Source organism: Talaromyces marneffei, chromosome 4, assembly GCF_009556855.1.
Source record: "Talaromyces marneffei chromosome 4, complete sequence".
Taxonomy (NCBI): Eukaryota; Fungi; Ascomycota; class Eurotiomycetes; order Eurotiales; family Trichocomaceae; genus Talaromyces; species Talaromyces marneffei.
This window is the reverse complement of record NC_072351.1, coordinates 2,517,264-2,537,014: the sequence shown is the minus strand read 5'-3', so window position 1 is coordinate 2,537,014 and position 19,751 is coordinate 2,517,264. Positions and strand designations below refer to the sequence as shown.

The 19,751-nt window shown below is 47.8% G+C and overlaps 10 protein-coding genes across 10 annotated transcripts; 6 read left to right on the top strand and 4 right to left on the bottom strand.

The window, feature by feature from the left end:
• Positions 1-1,005: 1,005 nt before the first annotated feature.
• Positions 1,006-2,949, bottom strand: EYB26_005954 (uncharacterized protein; the record flags this gene model as incomplete). The annotated part of the gene is made up of 7 exons (XM_054265231.1): positions 1,006-1,293; positions 1,353-1,963; positions 2,016-2,090; positions 2,139-2,179; positions 2,234-2,559; positions 2,612-2,803; positions 2,875-2,949. 7 exons carry the CDS (start codon positions 2,947-2,949, stop codon positions 1,006-1,008), a joined length of 1,608 nt encoding a protein of 535 aa, XP_054121206.1.
• Positions 2,950-3,301: 352 nt separating this feature from the next.
• EYB26_005953 (uncharacterized protein) lies at positions 3,302-4,422 on the top strand (the record flags this gene model as incomplete). The annotated part of the gene is made up of 2 exons (XM_054265230.1): positions 3,302-3,387; positions 3,453-4,422. The coding sequence occupies 2 exons, from the start codon at positions 3,302-3,304 to the stop codon at positions 4,420-4,422; spliced, it is 1,056 nt and encodes a 351-aa protein (XP_054121205.1).
• Positions 4,423-4,520: 98 nt separating this feature from the next.
• Positions 4,521-5,447, bottom strand: EYB26_005952 (uncharacterized protein; the record flags this gene model as incomplete). The annotated part of the gene is made up of 3 exons (XM_054265229.1): positions 4,521-5,043; positions 5,094-5,308; positions 5,373-5,447. 3 exons carry the CDS (start codon positions 5,445-5,447, stop codon positions 4,521-4,523), a joined length of 813 nt encoding a protein of 270 aa, XP_054121204.1.
• Positions 5,448-6,138: 691 nt separating this feature from the next.
• EYB26_005951 (uncharacterized protein) lies at positions 6,139-8,702 on the top strand (the record flags this gene model as incomplete). Its single annotated transcript, XM_054265228.1, has 3 exons — positions 6,139-6,169; positions 6,256-7,346; positions 7,395-8,702. 3 exons carry the CDS (start codon positions 6,139-6,141, stop codon positions 8,700-8,702), a joined length of 2,430 nt encoding a protein of 809 aa, XP_054121203.1.
• A 306-nt stretch (positions 8,703-9,008) lies between these two features.
• EYB26_005950 (uncharacterized protein) lies at positions 9,009-10,382 on the top strand (the record flags this gene model as incomplete). Its single annotated transcript, XM_054265227.1, has 1 exon — positions 9,813-10,382. The coding sequence occupies one exon, from the start codon at positions 9,813-9,815 to the stop codon at positions 10,380-10,382; it is 570 nt and encodes a 189-aa protein (XP_054121202.1).
• Positions 10,383-10,644: 262 nt separating this feature from the next.
• On the bottom strand, positions 10,645-12,371 carry EYB26_005949 (uncharacterized protein; the record flags this gene model as incomplete). Its single annotated transcript, XM_054265226.1, has 3 exons — positions 10,645-11,518; positions 11,574-12,150; positions 12,212-12,371. 3 exons carry the CDS (start codon positions 12,369-12,371, stop codon positions 10,645-10,647), a joined length of 1,611 nt encoding a protein of 536 aa, XP_054121201.1.
• Positions 12,372-13,573: 1,202 nt separating this feature from the next.
• EYB26_005948 (uncharacterized protein) lies at positions 13,574-15,114 on the top strand (the record flags this gene model as incomplete). The annotated part of the gene is made up of 2 exons (XM_054265225.1): positions 13,574-13,983; positions 14,043-15,114. The coding sequence occupies 2 exons, from the start codon at positions 13,574-13,576 to the stop codon at positions 15,112-15,114; spliced, it is 1,482 nt and encodes a 493-aa protein (XP_054121200.1).
• Positions 15,115-15,670: 556 nt separating this feature from the next.
• EYB26_005947 (uncharacterized protein) lies at positions 15,671-17,621 on the top strand (the record flags this gene model as incomplete). Its single annotated transcript, XM_054265224.1, has 3 exons — positions 15,671-16,012; positions 16,083-16,772; positions 16,827-17,621. 3 exons carry the CDS (start codon positions 15,671-15,673, stop codon positions 17,619-17,621), a joined length of 1,827 nt encoding a protein of 608 aa, XP_054121199.1.
• A 597-nt stretch (positions 17,622-18,218) lies between these two features.
• On the bottom strand, positions 18,219-18,803 carry EYB26_005946 (uncharacterized protein; the record flags this gene model as incomplete). The annotated part of the gene is made up of 1 exon (XM_054265223.1): positions 18,219-18,803. One exon carries the CDS (start codon positions 18,801-18,803, stop codon positions 18,219-18,221), a length of 585 nt encoding a protein of 194 aa, XP_054121198.1.
• A 397-nt stretch (positions 18,804-19,200) lies between these two features.
• On the top strand, positions 19,201-19,713 carry EYB26_005945 (uncharacterized protein; the record flags this gene model as incomplete). The annotated part of the gene is made up of 5 exons (XM_054265222.1): positions 19,201-19,209; positions 19,278-19,297; positions 19,382-19,447; positions 19,531-19,579; positions 19,648-19,713. 5 exons carry the CDS (start codon positions 19,201-19,203, stop codon positions 19,711-19,713), a joined length of 210 nt encoding a protein of 69 aa, XP_054121197.1.
• Positions 19,714-19,751: the final 38 nt, after the last annotated feature.

Sequence of the window (19,751 nt, the reverse complement as noted above, 5' to 3'; positions counted from 1 at the left end):
CCGCTAGCAGGAGCTGTAATGGTACAATCTTGGGCTCTGTGTCACAGTGGCCATTAGACGTCCTCCAAATCGAGTGTCCACTGGTCAGAAGACCATATTGCCCTTGATATTCTCTTTCATGGGATGTGAATTGGAACTATTCATGATCGGATAATCGTCTAGACGCAAGAAATGCAGGTATTCGCCCCAGAAGTGATGTCAAGTTAACACAATGATGAGGAAGCAAGGCCGAGGCATCGACAGCTTTCCTATATGCAGACCAATATTTGAGGCTTTCGCAAAGAACCTGGTTGTACTTTAGCTGACTTGGACGAACGCCGTCATCCATGATGTCTAGTAAGACTTGAAGAATAGCATATTTCAAGGAAAGGGTGAACAAGAGAGCGGGAGTCTTTTATGATAGTCTAAATGGCGCTATAATTGGGCAAATTCATGCTCTGTTAAAGGAGTTATGAATTTTCCGAAATTGAAGACAGGTTGGGCCCTCTTGATTTGCCAGCCTCCTTTGTTCTATACCAAGCCCTAGCTACATAGCCCTAAAAATTTGGGTTGGGGACTCGTAGATGCTTCTTCCAAAATCAATTGATTGAGGCTCCGACCTGTCTAGACTATGTCACAAATACAAAATGGCATGGTACCTACCTAGAAATGGAGTCTGAATTAAATGTGTTATATTTCAAATGGCAATCCCACACAAAACGCCAGGGCAACATATATAAAGCCATCACATTTCTGAAAAGCCGCTCAGAAAGCAATAAACAATGCAATAGAAAGCGGACTGTATAAAGACCCAAAGGGTGAAAGGTAAATTGAAGCAAAAGACGGCATTTACTTGGTATTCAGAGAGGTTGAGAGAGACGTGCGACGTAGGTGTGAAAGCCCTCTTGCGATAAAAATACAGCGACTAGTTAACAAGGTAAGAAATCAAAACAGCCGGCGTCTCTTAAACTACAGAACTTGATGGCACAGAGCAACCAGGTTCCTTGTAAAATAGCCTGCTTTAGTTTATGAATGTGAAGTCCCGGTCAATTTTCTCGCCTCCTCGGAAGATTTCCGAAAGTCATCATCATCGTCACTGAACTTGTCGCCGTCTTCCTCACCAACGGCAAATATGGTCTCACCATCGAGAGACTCGCGATGTTGAGGAGCAGGCTGAACGGGTTTTGGTGGTACGGGTGATAGTTCGGTCTCTGGAGAGTAGCGATCATATTCATCTGTAAGTGGGATCGCGCCTTCTTCATCAAGTGAGTTGGCGAGAGAACGGATTTCGAAGCCATCATCATCTTGGGCGAGCTGAAAGATAATCAGTTAGGATAATACATAGAAAATAGGAACAAAGGTATCCGACTTACCTCGTCACTCATTGCGAACCTCCTGTTATTGACAGTCGGACGCCATAGGTAGGAGATGAATGCAATATCAAAAAGATAAACGATATTCAGCCATCCATCCAAGATGAACCATCGCGTCTTCCAGTGATCCGGGACGAAGTTGGCCGCGTTCCGGCCAGCAAAGGCAAATGAGTTGATAAAGAAGAAGGCAAAAATCACGATAATGCTACCGAGGATTGACCACCACAGCTTCTTATACATCATCGCTTTGGTCTTTTGTTTCCGATCGACCAGATCCTTCATAGTCATGTTCAACGAGTTGAGGGTCCAAACGTAGAAGGTTGTCAGGGTTGCTGCAAGCGGAAGAATGACCAGTAGCACCAGAGGACCGGCGCTGTCGGGGGTAATTGTGAGACTTGCAATGCCATATATCATACTAAACACAAAGTGTGTTATCGCAAGGACTCGGACCCAGATCATTGTTCTTCCCAAGGACGGCTTAACGACTCCGTAGCCCATGCAGACAATAAGCAGCAAGAAGAATGAGAAAGCATTTCGACCGGCATTGAGGATAGCTACGATGATCATCAGGACCTTGGCAAGTGCGTTCGAGCCATGACTGTTTTGATAATCTGAATCGTATGTGAGTTGACGTCCAGGAAAGTATCGCGGACGGAAACGTACCATAAAATCCCCAAGTCATTGCTTCCTCAATGACAAGAAAGATGAGAATAGCTGTGATGTAGTTCTGCACAGGGACTATGAAACAGTTAGGCTAATTCAGATGATTAGTAGAAAGTGACGTACGGATATCGTGTCGGTTCTGGACATAAAGGAAACCCCAGAAGCTATAACAAAAGGTCAGTTAATCATTGTGCAACCCTGAGAGGAAGAGTACTAACACTCCGAAGACCGCATATACAATGGTAAGTCCTCCATAAAATGGTAACTTAGCAATTTGAGCAGCCGGGAGTTCACCATATGCATTTCGGAACTCCACAACGCCCTGATAGTCGTGCCCAGAGAAAGCATAAGTACTAACACAGTAGAAGCCGGTCTTCTTCACTGGATAGTTTATAGCGGCAGGATCTTTCAAATTGATAGCTTTGGATAAGATGGGCGATTTCGAAGTTTCCGTAGCGTTTACAGCGAGTATAAAGGACCCTATCTCTTCTGAGGTACAAAGATCGACGTCGACTTTGGCCTGGTCACAAATTGTAGCTAGCTCCTGTCCTTCTGTTAGCTCGGGCCTGGAGCAAATGTAGAGTATTGTCCCATACATCGGTTCCCGGAACTTCGCGTCCTATCAGTGCCTCGTCACCCCATTCGAATATAACCAAGCTGACAAGGGCATCTTCTGCGTTGTCTTCGACTTTCATGAATTTCGTGAGGATGAAGGGATCGATATCGCCGCCCCAGGCTTTCCGGCTGTACATGCCTGAACACCGTTGTCGATGAGCATCATCTTGTTGCTACATGGGAGGACGTATGATTAGTTCGTGTTATGTGGGGAGCACAAGTGTTGTGAAAGTCGAATACTGACTATATTAAATTCATTTGCGACAACTCCGCCTGCTAATGACGCAGCGAGCACCAGGGGCTGGAGCCAGCCCTTCATGGTGATAGGTGGTTTTCCCTTAAGAGGGAGCCAATGTGTGTAAAAACTAAAGGATTTGACTCAATATATCTGGGCACCACACTCGTAAATAGCGTTAACTGCGCGTAGGGTCGGGATCGAAGACCTGAACTGATGTTTTGGTGATGGTTAAGTCGAGCTATGCTTTTAAGGATCGTGGCAGCTGCTCCAACTCCGACAGGCCGCGCGGTTTCTCAGGAAAGATCGACCAATCAACGGAGCGCCCGCAGTCAGCCTTCCGCGGTCACAATAATTTTCTTCTCTTTCCATCTTCCACTTTACACCTCCATAGCCCCTGTTTGCAAGGTATTATATCACGAGGAACGTCTACATAATGCCCGCCAAGGAGATTTCGCAGATTTGCGTTTCCTGCAAAGAAGTCGAGGCTCTTGCGACGATACGTAATCGCCCACTATGCCGGTACGTGGACAAGAACTCCCAGTCATTAAGCAGATCCGTGGAAACTGACGATTATTTTTCTATAGTGATTGCTTCATTGACTACGCTGGCCGCAAGGTAGCAGCAGTCATGTCTGCTTATCGTCCTCAAAAGAATGTTACGCCGCCAAAAGTGCTTCTGCCCCTCTCCCTCGGAATATCGTCGTCGAGCCTTTTGCATATCGTGGATAGATTACAAAAATTTCAACTTAATCGATCGCTGGCTACTGCAGGATTTGATCTGCATGTGCTTGTAGTCGACCCGACAACTGTTCATCCTGGGTATACCGACGTGAAGGCCAACTCCGACAGCGCGAAGGAAACTTTTCCGAACCATACATATACCATGATCCCTCTGCATAGAATCTTTGAGTACGACGCAACAATAAATGATACACTCCGCGACTTTGGATTCGTGGGCGAAAATTTTGGATCTGACAAGGAGCGGCTCGATGCGTTCCGGGCATCCATGTCTACAACTACAGCACGGGACGATATTGATAACCTCCTACTTGTCCGCCTCATTGTTGCATTCGCGAAGAATAATGACTGTCGTGGAATTCTATGGGGGGACTCAGATAGTCGTTTGGCTGCGAAAACCCTCGCAAACGTTGCCAAGGGCCGTGGTGCCTCTCTGACCTGGCAAGTCTGTGACGGCGTGTCGCCATGGGGTTTACACTTCAGCTTCCCATTGCGAGAACTCTACAAGTTTGAGTTGGAGATCTACGTCAAACAAATCCCCGAACTTGCCAGCATTATAATACCCGATTTGCAGGTACAAGAAAACGAAGCGAATCGGAACCTATCTATCGACAATCTGATGAACCTCTACGTCAAAACACAAGGAGAGAAGTACCCCGGCGTGATGGCCAATGTCGTCCGTACTGCCAACAAGCTTCGGCCTACATCGAACACCGAAGCTGTGAAGTGTTCTCTCTGCGCTGCTCCGGTTGACCAGACGGCTACATTGTGTTATGCGTGTTTGCGATCAAGAGCCGATGTCTTACAGCACGCTTGAAGAAATTGAAATCACAAAGCAGATTATATTCATTAAGGTATATGCTACATATCGTACCAATATCGAGCCACAAAACAGACCGTGTCATATGCGGATTATTAATTGCGTCCACCGCCGCTTTCAAGATCACTCCGTTTCTGTTTCCGCCCGCTAAACCAACTGGCATCACGACGAGAGGATCTAGCATTATGTGCGGGCCGTGGTTCAGTCGGATGACGCATTTCAACGCCATGCTCCGTCGGAGTGGGTTCTGACAAGGGAGCTTCGGTATAGCTCGGTGGTTCTGGCAACGACCCCTCCTCATATCTATCGAACTCTTCCGGCAGGCTGAGATCAACGGGACGTTGAGCTTGTCTCGTGGGCTGCCCTTTCTTTGCACGTGCTTTGTCAATCTTGTTGTTCTTTTCTCGCAAATGTTTCTCCAGGAGGATAGCATTTCGAGTATTGCACTTGTAAATGGCGTCCGCAAGATCACCGATGAAGGGAACGAGACCGATGACGAAATCGATCACGACATTTAACAACATGCGGGTACGTAGGGAATTAGGGAGTCCACCATCGACCTTGTCGCAGTCTCTGACAACCATCATCGCCAACGCAGCGTCGAGACCATCTCCGGCGCTTCAATTCATTAGCCACAGTCTCAAGAATATCGAATCGGTCATACTCACAATGGAATCAACCCGATAACTGCACCCCAACCGAAGCGGATTCCACATAGATTGAAAAGGCTATAGTCGAGGCGGTATGCACGACGTTTCACGCGGTTCAGGATTTTGGCGTCATTCGCAGATAACCCGGGGGGAATAGCCTTTCGTTGTTTTCGCTTCTTCTTTCCAAAAGTTCGACCCAGTCGAGAAGCAGGGACTTGTTCAAAGTAGGGATCCTGTATGACGTGGTTAGTTTGTACCGCCGAGGGACTAAATCTGATCAATCAAAGTACTACATACCTCCTGTCCAAAAGCATTATTCACGTTCTCCTTGAGAATTCGCCTGCCCACGAATGAAGCCAATTGAGCAGCCATATCTTTTGAGGGGGACTGGCCTGAGTCACAGTAGAAGTTCGTTCTTTTTCGTAGGTACTGCGTGTGTTCAGTTTCTGTCGATAAATATTTGAGGAATCAAAATAGAAGAATTATTTCAAGAAAAATAAACTGCTCTACCGTTTATATAGCAAGTAAGGTGAAACTGTCAGGCAAAAAAATAGAAATCCCAGTTTCAACTGCCGCTTCACGGAGGCTGTTGATTCGCACTGGTTGATTTGATGGTCATCCAAGCGCCGGCAGTACGTCATGTCGTCCTGAGCGGCACCAGCCACAATTCGACGGATGTATTGTGGCGCATTACATGGAGTCTTAGTGCCTAACTTGGCTGGGCAGGATGTCATGTATGTGGCGGTGCAAGTACCTACCAACCGTAGCCTTTGTTTGCGTCTTCCCTCAACATCCATCTGCCCATCCGCCAACCACCTGTTATTCTTCCGCATGTTTACGCTCCTTTCTTCTCCCTTCTTTTCAATTCTCTAATATTTAACTGACTAGATCCATTGTCACATTCTACCTTCGTACTCTTGAGCCACCAGTCTGTGATCCCTGAATTCTGTCTTGCCACTGCTAGTGGCGGAAGCAGTCTGGCCAGCTTATGATCTTTCATCTTCACTAAGAGCTCATTGTGCTTCTTATCTGTGCGCTGAAATGCACAAATATCACAGACACTATGACAGAAACAAAATTACATCTTGCAGATTGTACGTTCTACTGCTTGCCCACCAAGCTGACGTGAATATGTGAATGTGACATTGAGCTAACCAGAGATATTTGTTCAATGCTATAGGGCTAGATGACCTGTGTGTCCGCTTTATCATAAACTTACCTCGCGAGGAGCTCGAATCAGTGGAGCGTATATGCTTCCAGGTTGAAGAAGCACAATGGTTTTACGAAGATTTCATCCGGCCCCTCGATCCGGCCTTGCCTTCCCTATCACTCAAGGCGTTTGCGATGCGCATATTCCAGCACTGCCCGCTCATGTCGGAATGGTCTGAGTATCATCATGCAACTGCGTTTTCAGAGTTTCTCGCTTACAAGACGCGTGTTCCCGTCCGTGGAGCTATCTTATTGAACGAAGCTATGGATAAAGTTGTGCTGGTCAAAGGCTGGAAGAAGAATGCCAACTGGAGCTTTCCCCGCGGCAAAATCAACAAAGAGGAAAAGGATCTTGATTGTGCTGTGCGAGAAGTTCTTGAAGAGACAGGCTATGACTTGAAAGCCGCAGGTCTCGTCAAGGACGAGAAGCATATGAAACACATTGAAATCACCATGCGTGAACAGCATATGAAACTGTATGTCTTTCGAGGTGTTCCTATGGATACTGTATTTGCTCCACAGACCAGAAAGGAGATTAGTAAGATTGAATGGGTCAATTTGACCGATCTGCCTACTGTCAAGAAAAACAAGCAGGCGCAGAACGATGCTGTCAATGCGAACAAATTTTACATGGTCGCACCATTCCTGAATCCACTGAAGAAGTGGATTTCTCAGCAGCGAAAAATCGATGCTAAGAATAATGCCCTGCTCTTGTCTACGGCGTATACCGAGGGCGAAACATCGATGGATGAGGGATTCGTCTCTGCTAACAATGGGTTCACGCCGATTCAAGCTCATATCCAACCTGCCGTTCCTAGTGAACTTCCTGAGGTCACTTCTACGCCAGATGTCTCATCGCACTTGAAGCGTCTTCTCAATATTGGTGCCCCAGTTACACCGCCGTCCATTCCTACACAAGCTACCAATTCATCCAAGTCTAATGCTTTACTTTCATTGCTACGGAGTGGATCAACTGGAACACCTATACCCGGCCCTCATCCTCCCCAGCAAGCCACTCAACAACCAGCGGCCACCCATCAAATGCCGCCCCTTTTGGATCAGGTACTGAACCCTGCTGGGCATCGTGCCGTGGCTGAATTCAAGAACCAGATATGCTCTCCATCTCATGCTCAAGATCAGCAGCATTTCAACAGACTTCTCTCTTCGCTCTCCAATCCTTCTCCGCCGACTGCCGTTCATCCTCCGGCACATGCTCAACAGCCTCCTATGGAGAATTTAACTCACCCGCAGCGCGATCAGACATTCAGGGCGCCACCTCAACCTACCTTGGCACCATACCAAAGAACTGGCGATCCACTCTTCGCTCAACAAGCAGGCGCAGCTCAAGCTCAAGGACAGGTTGTACCTCCTGCAAGCAAGCTGCCTCCTCCAAAATTGACGAGTCATTCTTTGGCTTTGTTGAACGTGTTCAAAGGCAACCCCTCCGCCCCCTCCCAGACAGGAGGAGTATCCGCGGTCGGGACACAATCATCAACAACAAACAAACCTCTTGCTCCTCAAGATCAACTTCTGGCCTTGTTGAAGAGTCCCGCAGCCAGTACTCGTGCAGTGCCAGCTGTAGAGCTTGCTGCGCAACCCGTACAGCAAGCTCCAAAACAAATTCTTCAGCGCCCAGCATCGCTCAATAAGACGACCGAGTTACCAGGCAGGATCACCGTAGAGAGCAATCAGGCAGATGCTCTCACGTCTGCAACCGTTTCTGGGCCACTACGAACGCCAGACTTTGACAAGACCCCTACGTCGAAACGTACCCCGCGTGGTCACGGAAATCAACAACCCCTAACCTCGCCATCTCCCATTACTATTCTATCACGACCTTCATCTGTGAGGAGAGACGTATCGACGTCATCGGTACAGACTTCGACTTCAGTGCCAGCTTCTCTTGATGGTAAAACCAAGAGCGCTGGAACACCCAATAACTTTCAACCGCAAATCTTGCGCCGGTCCGAGAAATTAGATCTTAACTCGATCTTACCTACTCGGAAGCTGTCTGCCAAAGACCTGCCTCAGGAATTGAGCAATATTTCAGTCAGACCTAAACCCGTGGTCCCTGCTGAGAATAAGATCATGCAGCCGAACTATGACCGACGTCCCAGCCAAAGTGTGGCACAGAAGGAAACGTTGCTCTCTCTATTCGGAAAGTCTCCGTCTACAAAGGCATCTCTATTAGCTGCCACCATGGAGCATCCTGTTACAAGCAACCCTTTCAACGATGCCACACCATCTCCTTCACTTTCGGGTGTTGAAGCGGCTTTCCCGGCTGGCGCCATATCCAGCATTGATAGCGCATCAGATCACGGTTCTCGAACCTCTAGTGCAGCCCAGCGCTTGAAATCACCAGATAACAAAGCTTTCTTGCTAGGATTCCTTCAAAATGTAGCTGAAGGGAAAAGATAGCTATATCGATTTCAAGTTATTTTAGGCGTCTTAGATACTATTAGTTTTATATCCGTTCAAATATTGCATAACACATTGGTACCTGCATCATTCCTTTTATTATTTAACTTAAACTGTAGACTGTCCGACTAGGTAGCTTTGGAATGTCCCTCTTGATGCCTTCTCAAGAATTAGGTGCATAATTATATACTGGTGGTATATTCTGCCGCACAATCCCGCCCGGAAATTACATTGACGTCGTCAAATAAAGCCGAGAAATTCAATCAACAACAACAAATTTATAGAGAATTGTTCCTCGCCTACACAATGGCCTCCCGTGCGTCCAAATGTTTTATCTGTACCAGATGCGCACACCGCAATAACAGCAGAGCGCCCTTCTCAACAAGCTCTAGGTTGCGTCAACAACATGACAAATCCGAACGACCCCAACTCCCACCAACGTCAGGATATGCGCGGCTCACAAACCGCTCTCTAATAGCCATCAGTGGTGCTGATAGCACTTCTTTCCTACAAGGAATGATTACTCAGAACATGCTCATGGGCAAAGAACCCGTTCGTGCCCCTCGACGAATAGGAACTTACAGCGCTTTCTTAAACTCGCAAGGCCGAGTGCTCCATGACGTCTTCATCTACCCCATTACCAAAGGCAGTCTGGGCCATACCAACGACTCCACAGACGAGGCAGCCTGGCTAATCGAAGTTGACAAATCCGAAGTCACCAACCTTATGAAACACCTCAAAAAACACAAATTGCGCGCAAAACTTACACTGCGCGCTTTGGAAGAAGGGGAGCAATCGGTCTGGGCAGCGTGGAATGAGAGTGCAGAACGTCCTCGATGGGCAGCGTATAATCTTGAATCTGATTTTCCATCGCAATTGTCGGACAATGAGTCGTTTGTTGTGGGGTGTATTGATACGAGGGCACCCGGGTTTGGGACGAGATATGTCACCCCTGGGGCGGAGGATTTGCAGGTTCATTTGTCCGAAGAAACGAAAATACTAGGGTCAGAAGTTGGGTTAGAGACATACAAATTGCGACGGATTCTGCATGGTGTTGCCGAGGGACAGCAAGAAATTATCCGCGAGTCCTCGTTACCCATGGAATGTAATATGGATGTTTCACAGGCCATTGATTTTCGAAAGGGGTGCTATGTGGGACAGGAACTCACCATTCGAACTCATCATACGGGTGTTGTGCGGAAGCGTATATTGCCTATGCAGTTGTATGGAATTGATGAGAATACTTTGACCTCCTCAGCGTCAGCACTCATCTACGACCCCAGCACGGATATACCCCAACCGCCCACAGGTGCAAACATCTCTCAAAAAGCGAGTACCAGAAAAGGTCGTAGCGCCGGCAAATTGATCAGTGGTGTAGGAAACGTCGGTCTTGGGTTATGTCGTCTTGAAATGATGACCGACATCTCGCTGACGGGCGAAGGCAGCAAGTTCAACCCCTTGCAAGAGTTTCAAGTCACCTGGGATGCCGATCCGGTTGTTGAAACCACCAGCTCAGGTGCAGTTAAGGTTAAAGCTATTGTGCCGTCGTGGTTGCGGGAGCATATTGTTGCGAGTACGATGCGGAATGTATCTTCTGCTAGGGCGAGGGAGAATGATGAAGGGCTTAGAGCGAGGGATTTGGTCGAGAGGCTTGGGGAGGAGGAGGCCGAAGAAAAATAGTCTGCTGTAACTATAAAGTTCATGCGAGGGCTGTGTCTAGGTACGGGTTGTGGACATCTGCTGTATATTGTGTACTCTACTCATAAGTAATATCATTTACTTAAATATATATGCCTACTAAGAATTGAAAAGAGAAATATACATATTTTAGGATTTCATAGCATATATACAAACATAAAATAAAAAACTCCGTGAAGATTATTCCAAACCAATCAACCGTCGAAATCGTAACGAGTCATTTACGAGACAACACATTCTCTGGTCAAACCTGGCCTTCCCCATCTCTCACAAACACACAATTCATCTCCGTGCCAGGTGACAAAGTAACCTCAAACCGCAACACGGGATCCTCAACCTTATCATGGCCCGAAACAGGGACAGCAACAATCTTCTCATAAACCTGCAAGATACGCGTAATCGTATACAACATCTCCAACATGGCGAATTGTTGTCCAAGACAGATACGTGGACCACCATTGAACGGGATGAATTGCCATGGTTTCGGTTGCCAGCCCGAGGTCCATCGTTCGGGGATCCATTGGCCTGGGTCGTAGTATTTATCAGCTTTGCTTTGGTCGTAGAATGTTTCTTCGCGCTGCATTAGAAGTGTCGAGTAGACAATGCGGGTATCTGCGCGGACACCAATGGGGGATTTGCCATCAGGACCGCCGCCGTGGGGGAGAGTTGTATCAGTGAGACTGTATCGGACGTTAAAGGGGACAACGGGGTAAAAACGGAGGCTTTCATTTATGACTGCGTTGAGGTATTTCATCTCCTTCAAATCTGCGTATGTCGGGATCTTGGCAGCTGCGCCGACGCCGACGCGTTCTGCGATTTCCTGACGCAGTTTTGCGACGACTTCAGGGTGGCGGGAGAGTTCGAATGTGCAGAAGGACAAGGTACCGGCGGTTGTGTCGCGGCCTGCGAGGAGGACGGCCACGAGTTGGTCACGGAGGACACGGGGGTCACGGGTGAATCTTGCCAGGGCGTCGAGGAAGGTCTCTCGTTTGGAGAGGATCTTTTCTGATTCTTCGACACTGAGAGAGAGCACCGTTTGGATGTAAGGCTGTATGAAGTTTTCCATGACTTGAAGTTCTTCACGGAATTTCTTTCGTGACAGGAATGGGCTCAGGGGTCTGCATTTGATCAGTATATGATATTCATAAGTCATGCTATAGAGGGATGGCTGACCCCATTCTGAAAAAGATTGACTGCTGTGATTGCACATAACGGAAAGCCTCCGCAAATCTCGTCTTAGGGTTCTCTAGACTGTCTGTTCCTTGGCCCAGAAGATAACCTGTAGCGGCGTCCAGAGTGAACCGGAAGTATAAATCTCCAACATCCACAATTTTACTGCCATTTGCATTTTTACTGCCGCCAAAGAGTTGGATGAGCTTCTGAACATGAGTCTCGAAGATCTGAGTATCGACAATGCGATCCTTGTTAAACATGGGCCTGAGGAGCTGGCGAGACGTAAACCACAACTCTCCATCGGTAGCAAAGATACTATCTCCCAAAAACTCTCGCCACTCCTGATGAAACGACTCGCCTTTACCAAAGTCGTGGAACTGACCAGTCAAGATAGCCTTGATGTTTTCTGGATCAATAGTGATGATGACGCGGTTGGAAATCATTTGATTGATCTCTACCGTGAACGGCACGAAATCCAGCTTATTATGCTGCTGAGCACGAACCATGCTCTGTTTCAAGAATACAAGGTCCTGGTTCCTTTTGGCTGCTCGAGCGGAACCAAAGATAAAGTCGACGGCTATGTTATCCGATAGTATTAGTGGGTGTTTGGTTTTAACAGGATAGAACTGAGTACTCACCACAAGGAAGATATGTTGGGATTATCGGCGACTTCCCTCCCAACAGGTGGATCTGACGTGCAACACGGAGCTTCAAGAACCAAAAGAGAATGAAGAGACTTAGGACCAGCCATAAGGCTGTCCTTGAGGGTGAGATGTTGGACAAAAGTTCTCCGATCATGATTTGTGCAAACCCTGATTTTGAATCGAGTCTGGAAACGGATATCGAACGAACAAAAGGGAAAGGCCGGGGCTTCGCCTTAAAAAAGACAGAGAGATATTATTGATCTGCCTAATATGCCACTTCTGAAACCCCCTCAAACAGCAGAAATCATGAGATGCCCAGAACTTGGAAGGTCTTCCCCGCAAATGATCTACTATGAGTAAATTAGCCCAGCTGGGTATATGTTACCAAGCACTAATATCGTCGACTGCCGAAAGCCGAACAATGGGTGACGTTGACGGTTGGACCTCCCTCGAGATCTCTGAACAGAGAAACAAGGCCAGGGGGGAAAATATTATGCGATCAAGACGGCTCGCATATCAAGTGTTTATTTCTGATGCAGCAGTTTTCCTCGACATGGCTCGAAATCTGGAGTGGTGCAAACATGATGCATGGAGAAAACACAAATGTGCCACTGATGCCAGCCTGGACATTTTGATCGCCAATATATTGGACATAATGACGGGGTTGACGAACCGGTGAACCGGATTGTAAACAATGGAGACAAATGAGGGCCCAAGAATTACGAGTGCGAGCAGCGTGCGAGGTCTCAGCCTCTCAGGCGAGTCAGGTCCATGATGGCGCGAGTGGCCAGTCAGAGGCCCTCATTCGGTGTTTGGAATTCTGGATGTCCTTCCAAAATTGTCCAGTGGATTGCATGTGAAGAGAATCCCCGCAACCCGCAACCCACAACCTCGGATCGCTGATAAGCCTTTGCTGTTGTCTAAGATGATGGTCTGGGTTGAATATACTCTGTATGCTTAGATGGATTCAATTTCTGCGTAGTTATAGACTTGTTGCACAATGCTTTCAAACAGTTGAGGATAAAGTCACGTGACCATGCGACACTGGTTGTGGCTGACCAGAATGAACCAATCAAAGTGTATTAGAAGTGGAGCCTAGTGGCGTCCATTGGTGGCGTCTGCGGCAGGCTGGCAGCCCTTTTTGATATCGCATCATATCTTTCTGACTAGAAACCTTACCAGAACAGCATCCCACAGCACCTCTGGTACCAAACCCAAAATAGTCACTTTGGATACCTCCTCTGCGCTGAAATTACACGCGTCAAAATAGCCATCGTGAGAATTGCTATAGTCGCACTGTTTTAGTCGTTATCGTCGATATCTACGCCTCGCGCAGACCTGCGACAGAACCGCAAAATGCCGGCAACAGTGGCACAGGGAACTCCGCTGGCGGAGGCCTTGGCGAATGTCGTGCAGCCGAAACTGGTAGAGATGGGATGGAGTGCAGATAGCGGGGAGGACTCTGCGTTGACGGAATACGTGATTCTGATGTTGGTCAACGGCAAGACTCAAGAGCAAATCGCGGAGGAGCTTTCGAACGATCTACTCAACCTGGGAGAGGGCGATACACAGGCTGTTGACTTTTCGCAGTGGTTATTTGAGCAGGTAGAGGTGCTTAACAACAATATCAACGGTGTGGCGTCCGTCCCCAACGCGGCGCCCGCTGCTGTACAGGCGTTATCGACAAGCACCAACCAGAATGTCTTTGGGGTTCAAGATCAGCAAGATGCTACTATGGGTGAAGCGTCAGGCCCAGGTGATAATATGTATGTGTTCGACGACTTGCTATTTTGACATAAGTAAATATACTGACGGTTGTTGATAGACCCACTGGTCCTCGGGCGATGCGAGACAACAATAACCGTGGCAGAGGCCGATTGTTGAATCAAATAAATAAGACCTTGGAACGCGGACCTGATGCTATGCTTCATCGTGTGCGCGGTCAGAATAATACCGGTCGAATCAATACACATGGACGAGATTTCCAAAAGAACCAACGAGGACAGTTTGGAGCTGGCCGGGGTGGTAGAGGCAGAATGGGATTCGGGAACATGCAGGGGCAAGGAGCAGGAAATATGATGCAAATGACGCCCGAGAACCAGATGCAGCTTATGGCTCTTCTCGAAGAACAAGCGAGGATGATGTCGCAGTTCATGCCTGGGTTTATGTCGCCGGCGGTCAACCCGAACTTTCAGAATCAACAACACCAACAAAAACAACACGGTCGGTCATTATTCGATCGAGTTGAGCGTCCAAACCAGCGACAAGGCGGCGACTTTCAGTCACGGGCCTCTCAGAATGGCATTGCTGTCAAGCAAGGTGAAGATGGTGATATGGACATGACAGAAGACCAGACGACGGCCGACGGTCAAGCAAATACCGACAGTGTTTGTCGGTTCAACCTCCGCTGTACTAGAACGGATTGCCCCTTTGCCCATCAATCGCCAGCTGCTCCCGAGGGTGCTCCCGTCGATGTCACCGACCACTGCCCATTCGGAGCAGCATGCAAAAACAAGAAATGTACCGGACGACACCCATCACCAGCTGTTAAAGCATCTCATCAAGCAGAAGAAATTTGCCGCTTCTTCCCTCACTGCACCAATCCTCACTGTAATTTCAAACATCCTAGCATGCCTCTCTGCCGGAATGGAGCCGACTGCACTACTGAAGGGTGCAAATTCACTCATCTCACCACCGCATGCAAATTCAACCCCTGTATGAACCGGAGTTGTCCATACAAGCATACCGAGGGTCAGAAGGCTAGCTTCCCGGACAAAGTGTGGGTTGCAGGCCAGGAGAAACCTCATGTTAGCGAGCGGAAATTCGTTGAAGATACCAATGGCGAGGAGGAGCTTATCAAGCCCGATGTAGCTCAAGCAGAGCAGGTCATCACCTGAAATATTCCTATGTGGCTGATTGTTGGAAGAAAAGTTGGATATGTATTCTACTCTTTATAAACCATGCATGGGCGGATTCAATGGGAAAGTGGCGTTGACGAGTTCTTTTGTTGTACATTCATTAGTAGTGGATAATTTGAAAGTTAGATGGCATTCCCTGAGTTTGGTCGGGCGACGTTTCCTACACTACGCTACGTAAGATCACGGAGCCTCCACAAGGTTCGAGTACCTTGGTGATACATAAGCACTTTTTAATAGTTTTTCAGAATAAACTCCAGGGTCTGAATTACTACTAATTCCGTATATTCAAAGTATTATAGTCTGTTCATTTAGGAATTCAAAGGGTGTTAACAGATCGTGGTCAGAACAAAGCAAAGACTCGGCCATAACATGGAATACCTAATAAGCTCTGGGTCCACAACAACCTAAACTCCACCATTGATCAACTGATCCAACAAATATGAATCTGAACCTCAATTGCTTCTTACGAACTGCCACCACGGCCTTTATACTGCCATACGTTTAACAAATGTATGCATAGATTCCAGCGGCAGCAATGCAAAACTCCCGTCTCACTCATGGGATTCGACCGAGTCCGAAACTTTCACCGATCCTGACGGCCCGCTCACAACGTCGATTCTTACACCACATTCGCCATGAGACAAAACCATACAACGTCGCGGTAATTGGAGGCGGTCTCACAGGACTCACAGCTGCATGGAGGTTACTTCAAGACCCGAAATGTCAGAAAATCACACTCTACGAAAAGTCCTCCCAGCTTGGAGGTTGGCTTCAGTCTGAGAGAATTGAGGTTGGTGATGGGAAACATGTGGTGTTTGAGCACGGGCCGAGGACGATTCGCGCGAGTCAGCCTGCTGTTATGCCTATGTTAGATTTGGTGAGATGAGAATGCGCTTCTTGAAATATTCAAATTGCAAGTGCTAACTGGTGTGGTTGTGAATGCGCAGCTATTCAGCTTGGACCTGAGCGAGCAAATAGTCCTCATTGGCAAGACTTCACCGGCTGCACGCAATCGCTATGTCTACTATCCCGACCATTTAGTTCGAATGCCCGGCCCTAAACCCGGTGGAGGCACGTTGAGCACAATATTGGAAACGCTCACGACTATCTTCACGGAACCTATATTTAAAGGCACCGTTATGGGCATCTTGAAAGAACCTGCCGTGGAAACTCGCTCAATTTCAGATCTCAGGAAGGATGAGTCGGTGGGAGACTTCATTTCACGCCGATTTGGTTCCAAAGTAGCGGATAACCTTGCGTCGGCCGTATATCATGGAATTTACGCAGGTGACATCTACAAGCTCAGTGCCGATACCATACTTGGACCACAACGACTTCATGAAGCTCAACACGAGTCGGTCATAATAGGCGCGATGGAAATGATGCAACAAAAGAAAAAGATTATTCCAGCTGATCATCTATTGGCAATGTTCTCGGTAGTGGGTCAACGGCCAATGAACCACTTTGACCGTCTTGGTGTATTGGTGGGCCCCGCGAGCGTTTTTACAATTAAGGATGGTCTTGCAGAGATAGCGCGCGCATTTGAAAGGGGGTTCAAGAAGCACTCGGAAAAGATCGAAGTGGTGACCGACGCTCGCATCAATGATATCAAACGGGAAGATAACCATGATATTACGGTATTAAGGCCTCATTCAGTGCATTATTAAGGCAAGGGCTAACATGTTACGCAGATATCGTTGAAAGATGGCAATAACACTAGATCCCAGACCTTCAACAGGGTCATCTCCACAGCACCGCCGACTGAAATGGCCAGACTGATCGAAGCGGGCTCAGAACACGACAGCGAAAAGCCTATTGAATCTATATCAAGACTTAAAGCACAAAACTACGCAGTGAATGTAATGGTCGTCAATCTATTCTACGACGACCCCAATCTGGTGCCTTACCGAGGCTTTGGGTACCTTATCCCACGAAACGTCCCCTTTGAGCAAAACCCAGAGCGAGGATTGGGCGTGATTTTCAGCTCAGAAACGAGTGAACATCAGGATACCGCAGTCGGAACAAAGCTGACCGTCATGATGGGTGGTCACTGGTGGGACGGCTGGACAGAGTCTGATCTGCCTGGCCCAGAAAAGGCGACAGAAATGGCTCGGTCGTTGCTTAAGCGACATCTTGGTATTGATGCGACTCCCGTCGTGACTCGAGCCAGACTTCAACGTGACGCTATCCCACAATACACCGTGAACCATTTAGTGAAAATGGGCGGACTCTCAGACGCGATCCGAAAGGACTTTGATAGACGTCTCACACTTGCGGGAAACTGGTATGGTACGCATGGTGTGGGTGTCAATGATTGTGTTGTCCAGGGTTATTTGGCAGCTGCTTGGGGCGTGGATTCAATAGAGGGCATCAAGGATTTCCCGGTGGGTATGCCCACGGATCTGATGGATGAGCAAGCAGGTGGTATTCCGACTTCGACGAAGCGTTATTTGGGGCAACAAGCGCACAGAGTTCAGGACAAATAAATCAAAAAAAAAAAGAAAGAAAGAAAGAAAGAAAAGAAAATGTACTATAGATTATTTGAAATGTCAATGCGACCATTTCCTGCATATGTCCCAAAAACACTTCTGTACGTCATTCCATTACAGATTATAGTCTATTAAGATAAAAATAGAGAGGACGAAAATAAGAAAGAAGACAGAACAAAGGACATCAGCTCGATATCAAATAATGTGCATGTTGATTTATTGACTACCTAAGTAGAATATGTCTCCCTGCCATACGTGTACTTCCTCAAGACCTCACTTGCCGTCCAATGAGGTAGTCATCCTTGAAGCCATAGCAACCTCGACGATTTCAAGGTGGTTGTTGATTCATCCTTCTCAGAGAATGTTAAGTCGACATCCAGTAAGGATACCTTGCCATTTGCCAAAGGTCAACAATGTATGTTATGGCAGCAATGATTGCAATTTCGGCATTGGGAGGTGAGATAGTTGGTAATAACCATATCAATCCTCATGCTGAATGGGGTCTGTCTCCGGAAGAGAGCCCATGGATATGTTCCTGCATCTTATTTTTCGAGTTCGGAAACTCAAAAACATAGAAGTTTCCATACGATGCAATCACACGTCCGACTTTTTCTTCTCGCCATCCGCGTCGAATCCCAGCGCATCAAGCTCGCGAATCAACTCATTGATCTTGATCACCTTCGCAAATTGCTCTGGCAGTAAGGATTCGCCCTTGTCCTTCTTTTCTGAGAGTTCACGAGCCTGTCTCAATTTCTTCTTGAGGTTGCGCGCTTTCTTCTCCTTTTCTGCCTCTGGGTCGATGGCATTTTCTGGCTCAGCCTTAGGCGCATCGTTTTCCTTCACGGTTCCATCTGCAGTTGCAGCCTCCTCTTCAGCCTTAGCTTTCTTCTTTGCCTCCCGACGCTTAGCGTTCTTGTTACTGGCCGCACTTTCAGATTGTTGCGTATTGCTTGGTACTACTGCTTCGGCGCCAGGGACTCCACCACTTCCGCGATTTTTCCAGGCTTCTGCAGAGCGGTTCTTGTACTTTTGCACGTCTTCGGGCGGCTGGTAGCCTGGGCGAATGCGGATTTCTTTGCGTTTTGTGCCGTCAGCGCGGGTAGAAGATGGGACGTGGCGTTGGCCGGTTGCTGCGTCGACGACGATGCCGGAGGAGGTGACTGGTTCTGTTGCTGGCATGTTGAAGTCGTTGGAATATTTGTAGATTTCGAGATGCGGGGATGTCCTATGAGTAGGCTGGATAATGAGGGATTGGCGTGTGACGTAGTATGTTGTAATTTTCGTATGATGATATTTGAGAAGTCTAGAAGAAATCAAGTTCCAACCTTGTCTTTTCTCAGCGCTGAACCGTGTCGAATATTCAAAAAGCGACAAAATAGTAACTACTTGTCTGGTGGTGACTGACGATGAGCTGCAACCATCGGCCAATAAGCGAGCCGGAAGTTCTCGGGTTTTCGGGCGGCCATTGACTAACGGAACCTCATCTTCAAACCTCGCAAGGTTATCTTGACGGCACCCATCAACCACCTCTCATTCTCCACGGTCGCCTTTGGCAATTATTCTCACGTCTGAAATCATGGCCGGAGTAAGAACACCATCTGTATCATTCAACTGACTGGATCAATGGCTAACACGTCGCTCAACTCGTCGCAGTTCGCACAAACTATCTACCAGCAAGTTACCCCCAAGGAACTCGCCGAGGAACACCACATACCACGTCTACGGCCGTACTAATTGCAGTCTTTTCGGATAAACAGGACCCTCTTTCAGCGAAATGCTGTCTACTTGACCAGCATCTTCGCCGGCGCCTTTGCCTTTGAGGTGTACGTTGCATCGCGTTGTCCACGTTTCCGTGCTTCCGTCGGAGAGGATGTGTCTGGATGCTGACAATATTTCCAAACTACAGTGCCTTCGATACCGCCTCCAACAAGATCTGGGACACCATGAACCGAGGCGTAAGTCTCCCTATCCTCCGATTCCATGTCCAATTCTACGTCTCCGAGCTAACTTCTACGATCTATAGCGTCAATGGAAGGATATCCGCCACCAGTACATCCAGAAGGCCGAGGAGGACGAGGATGAGGAATAGAGGACACGCTCTCTCAAAAATGATTTCAGAGTTTCTGT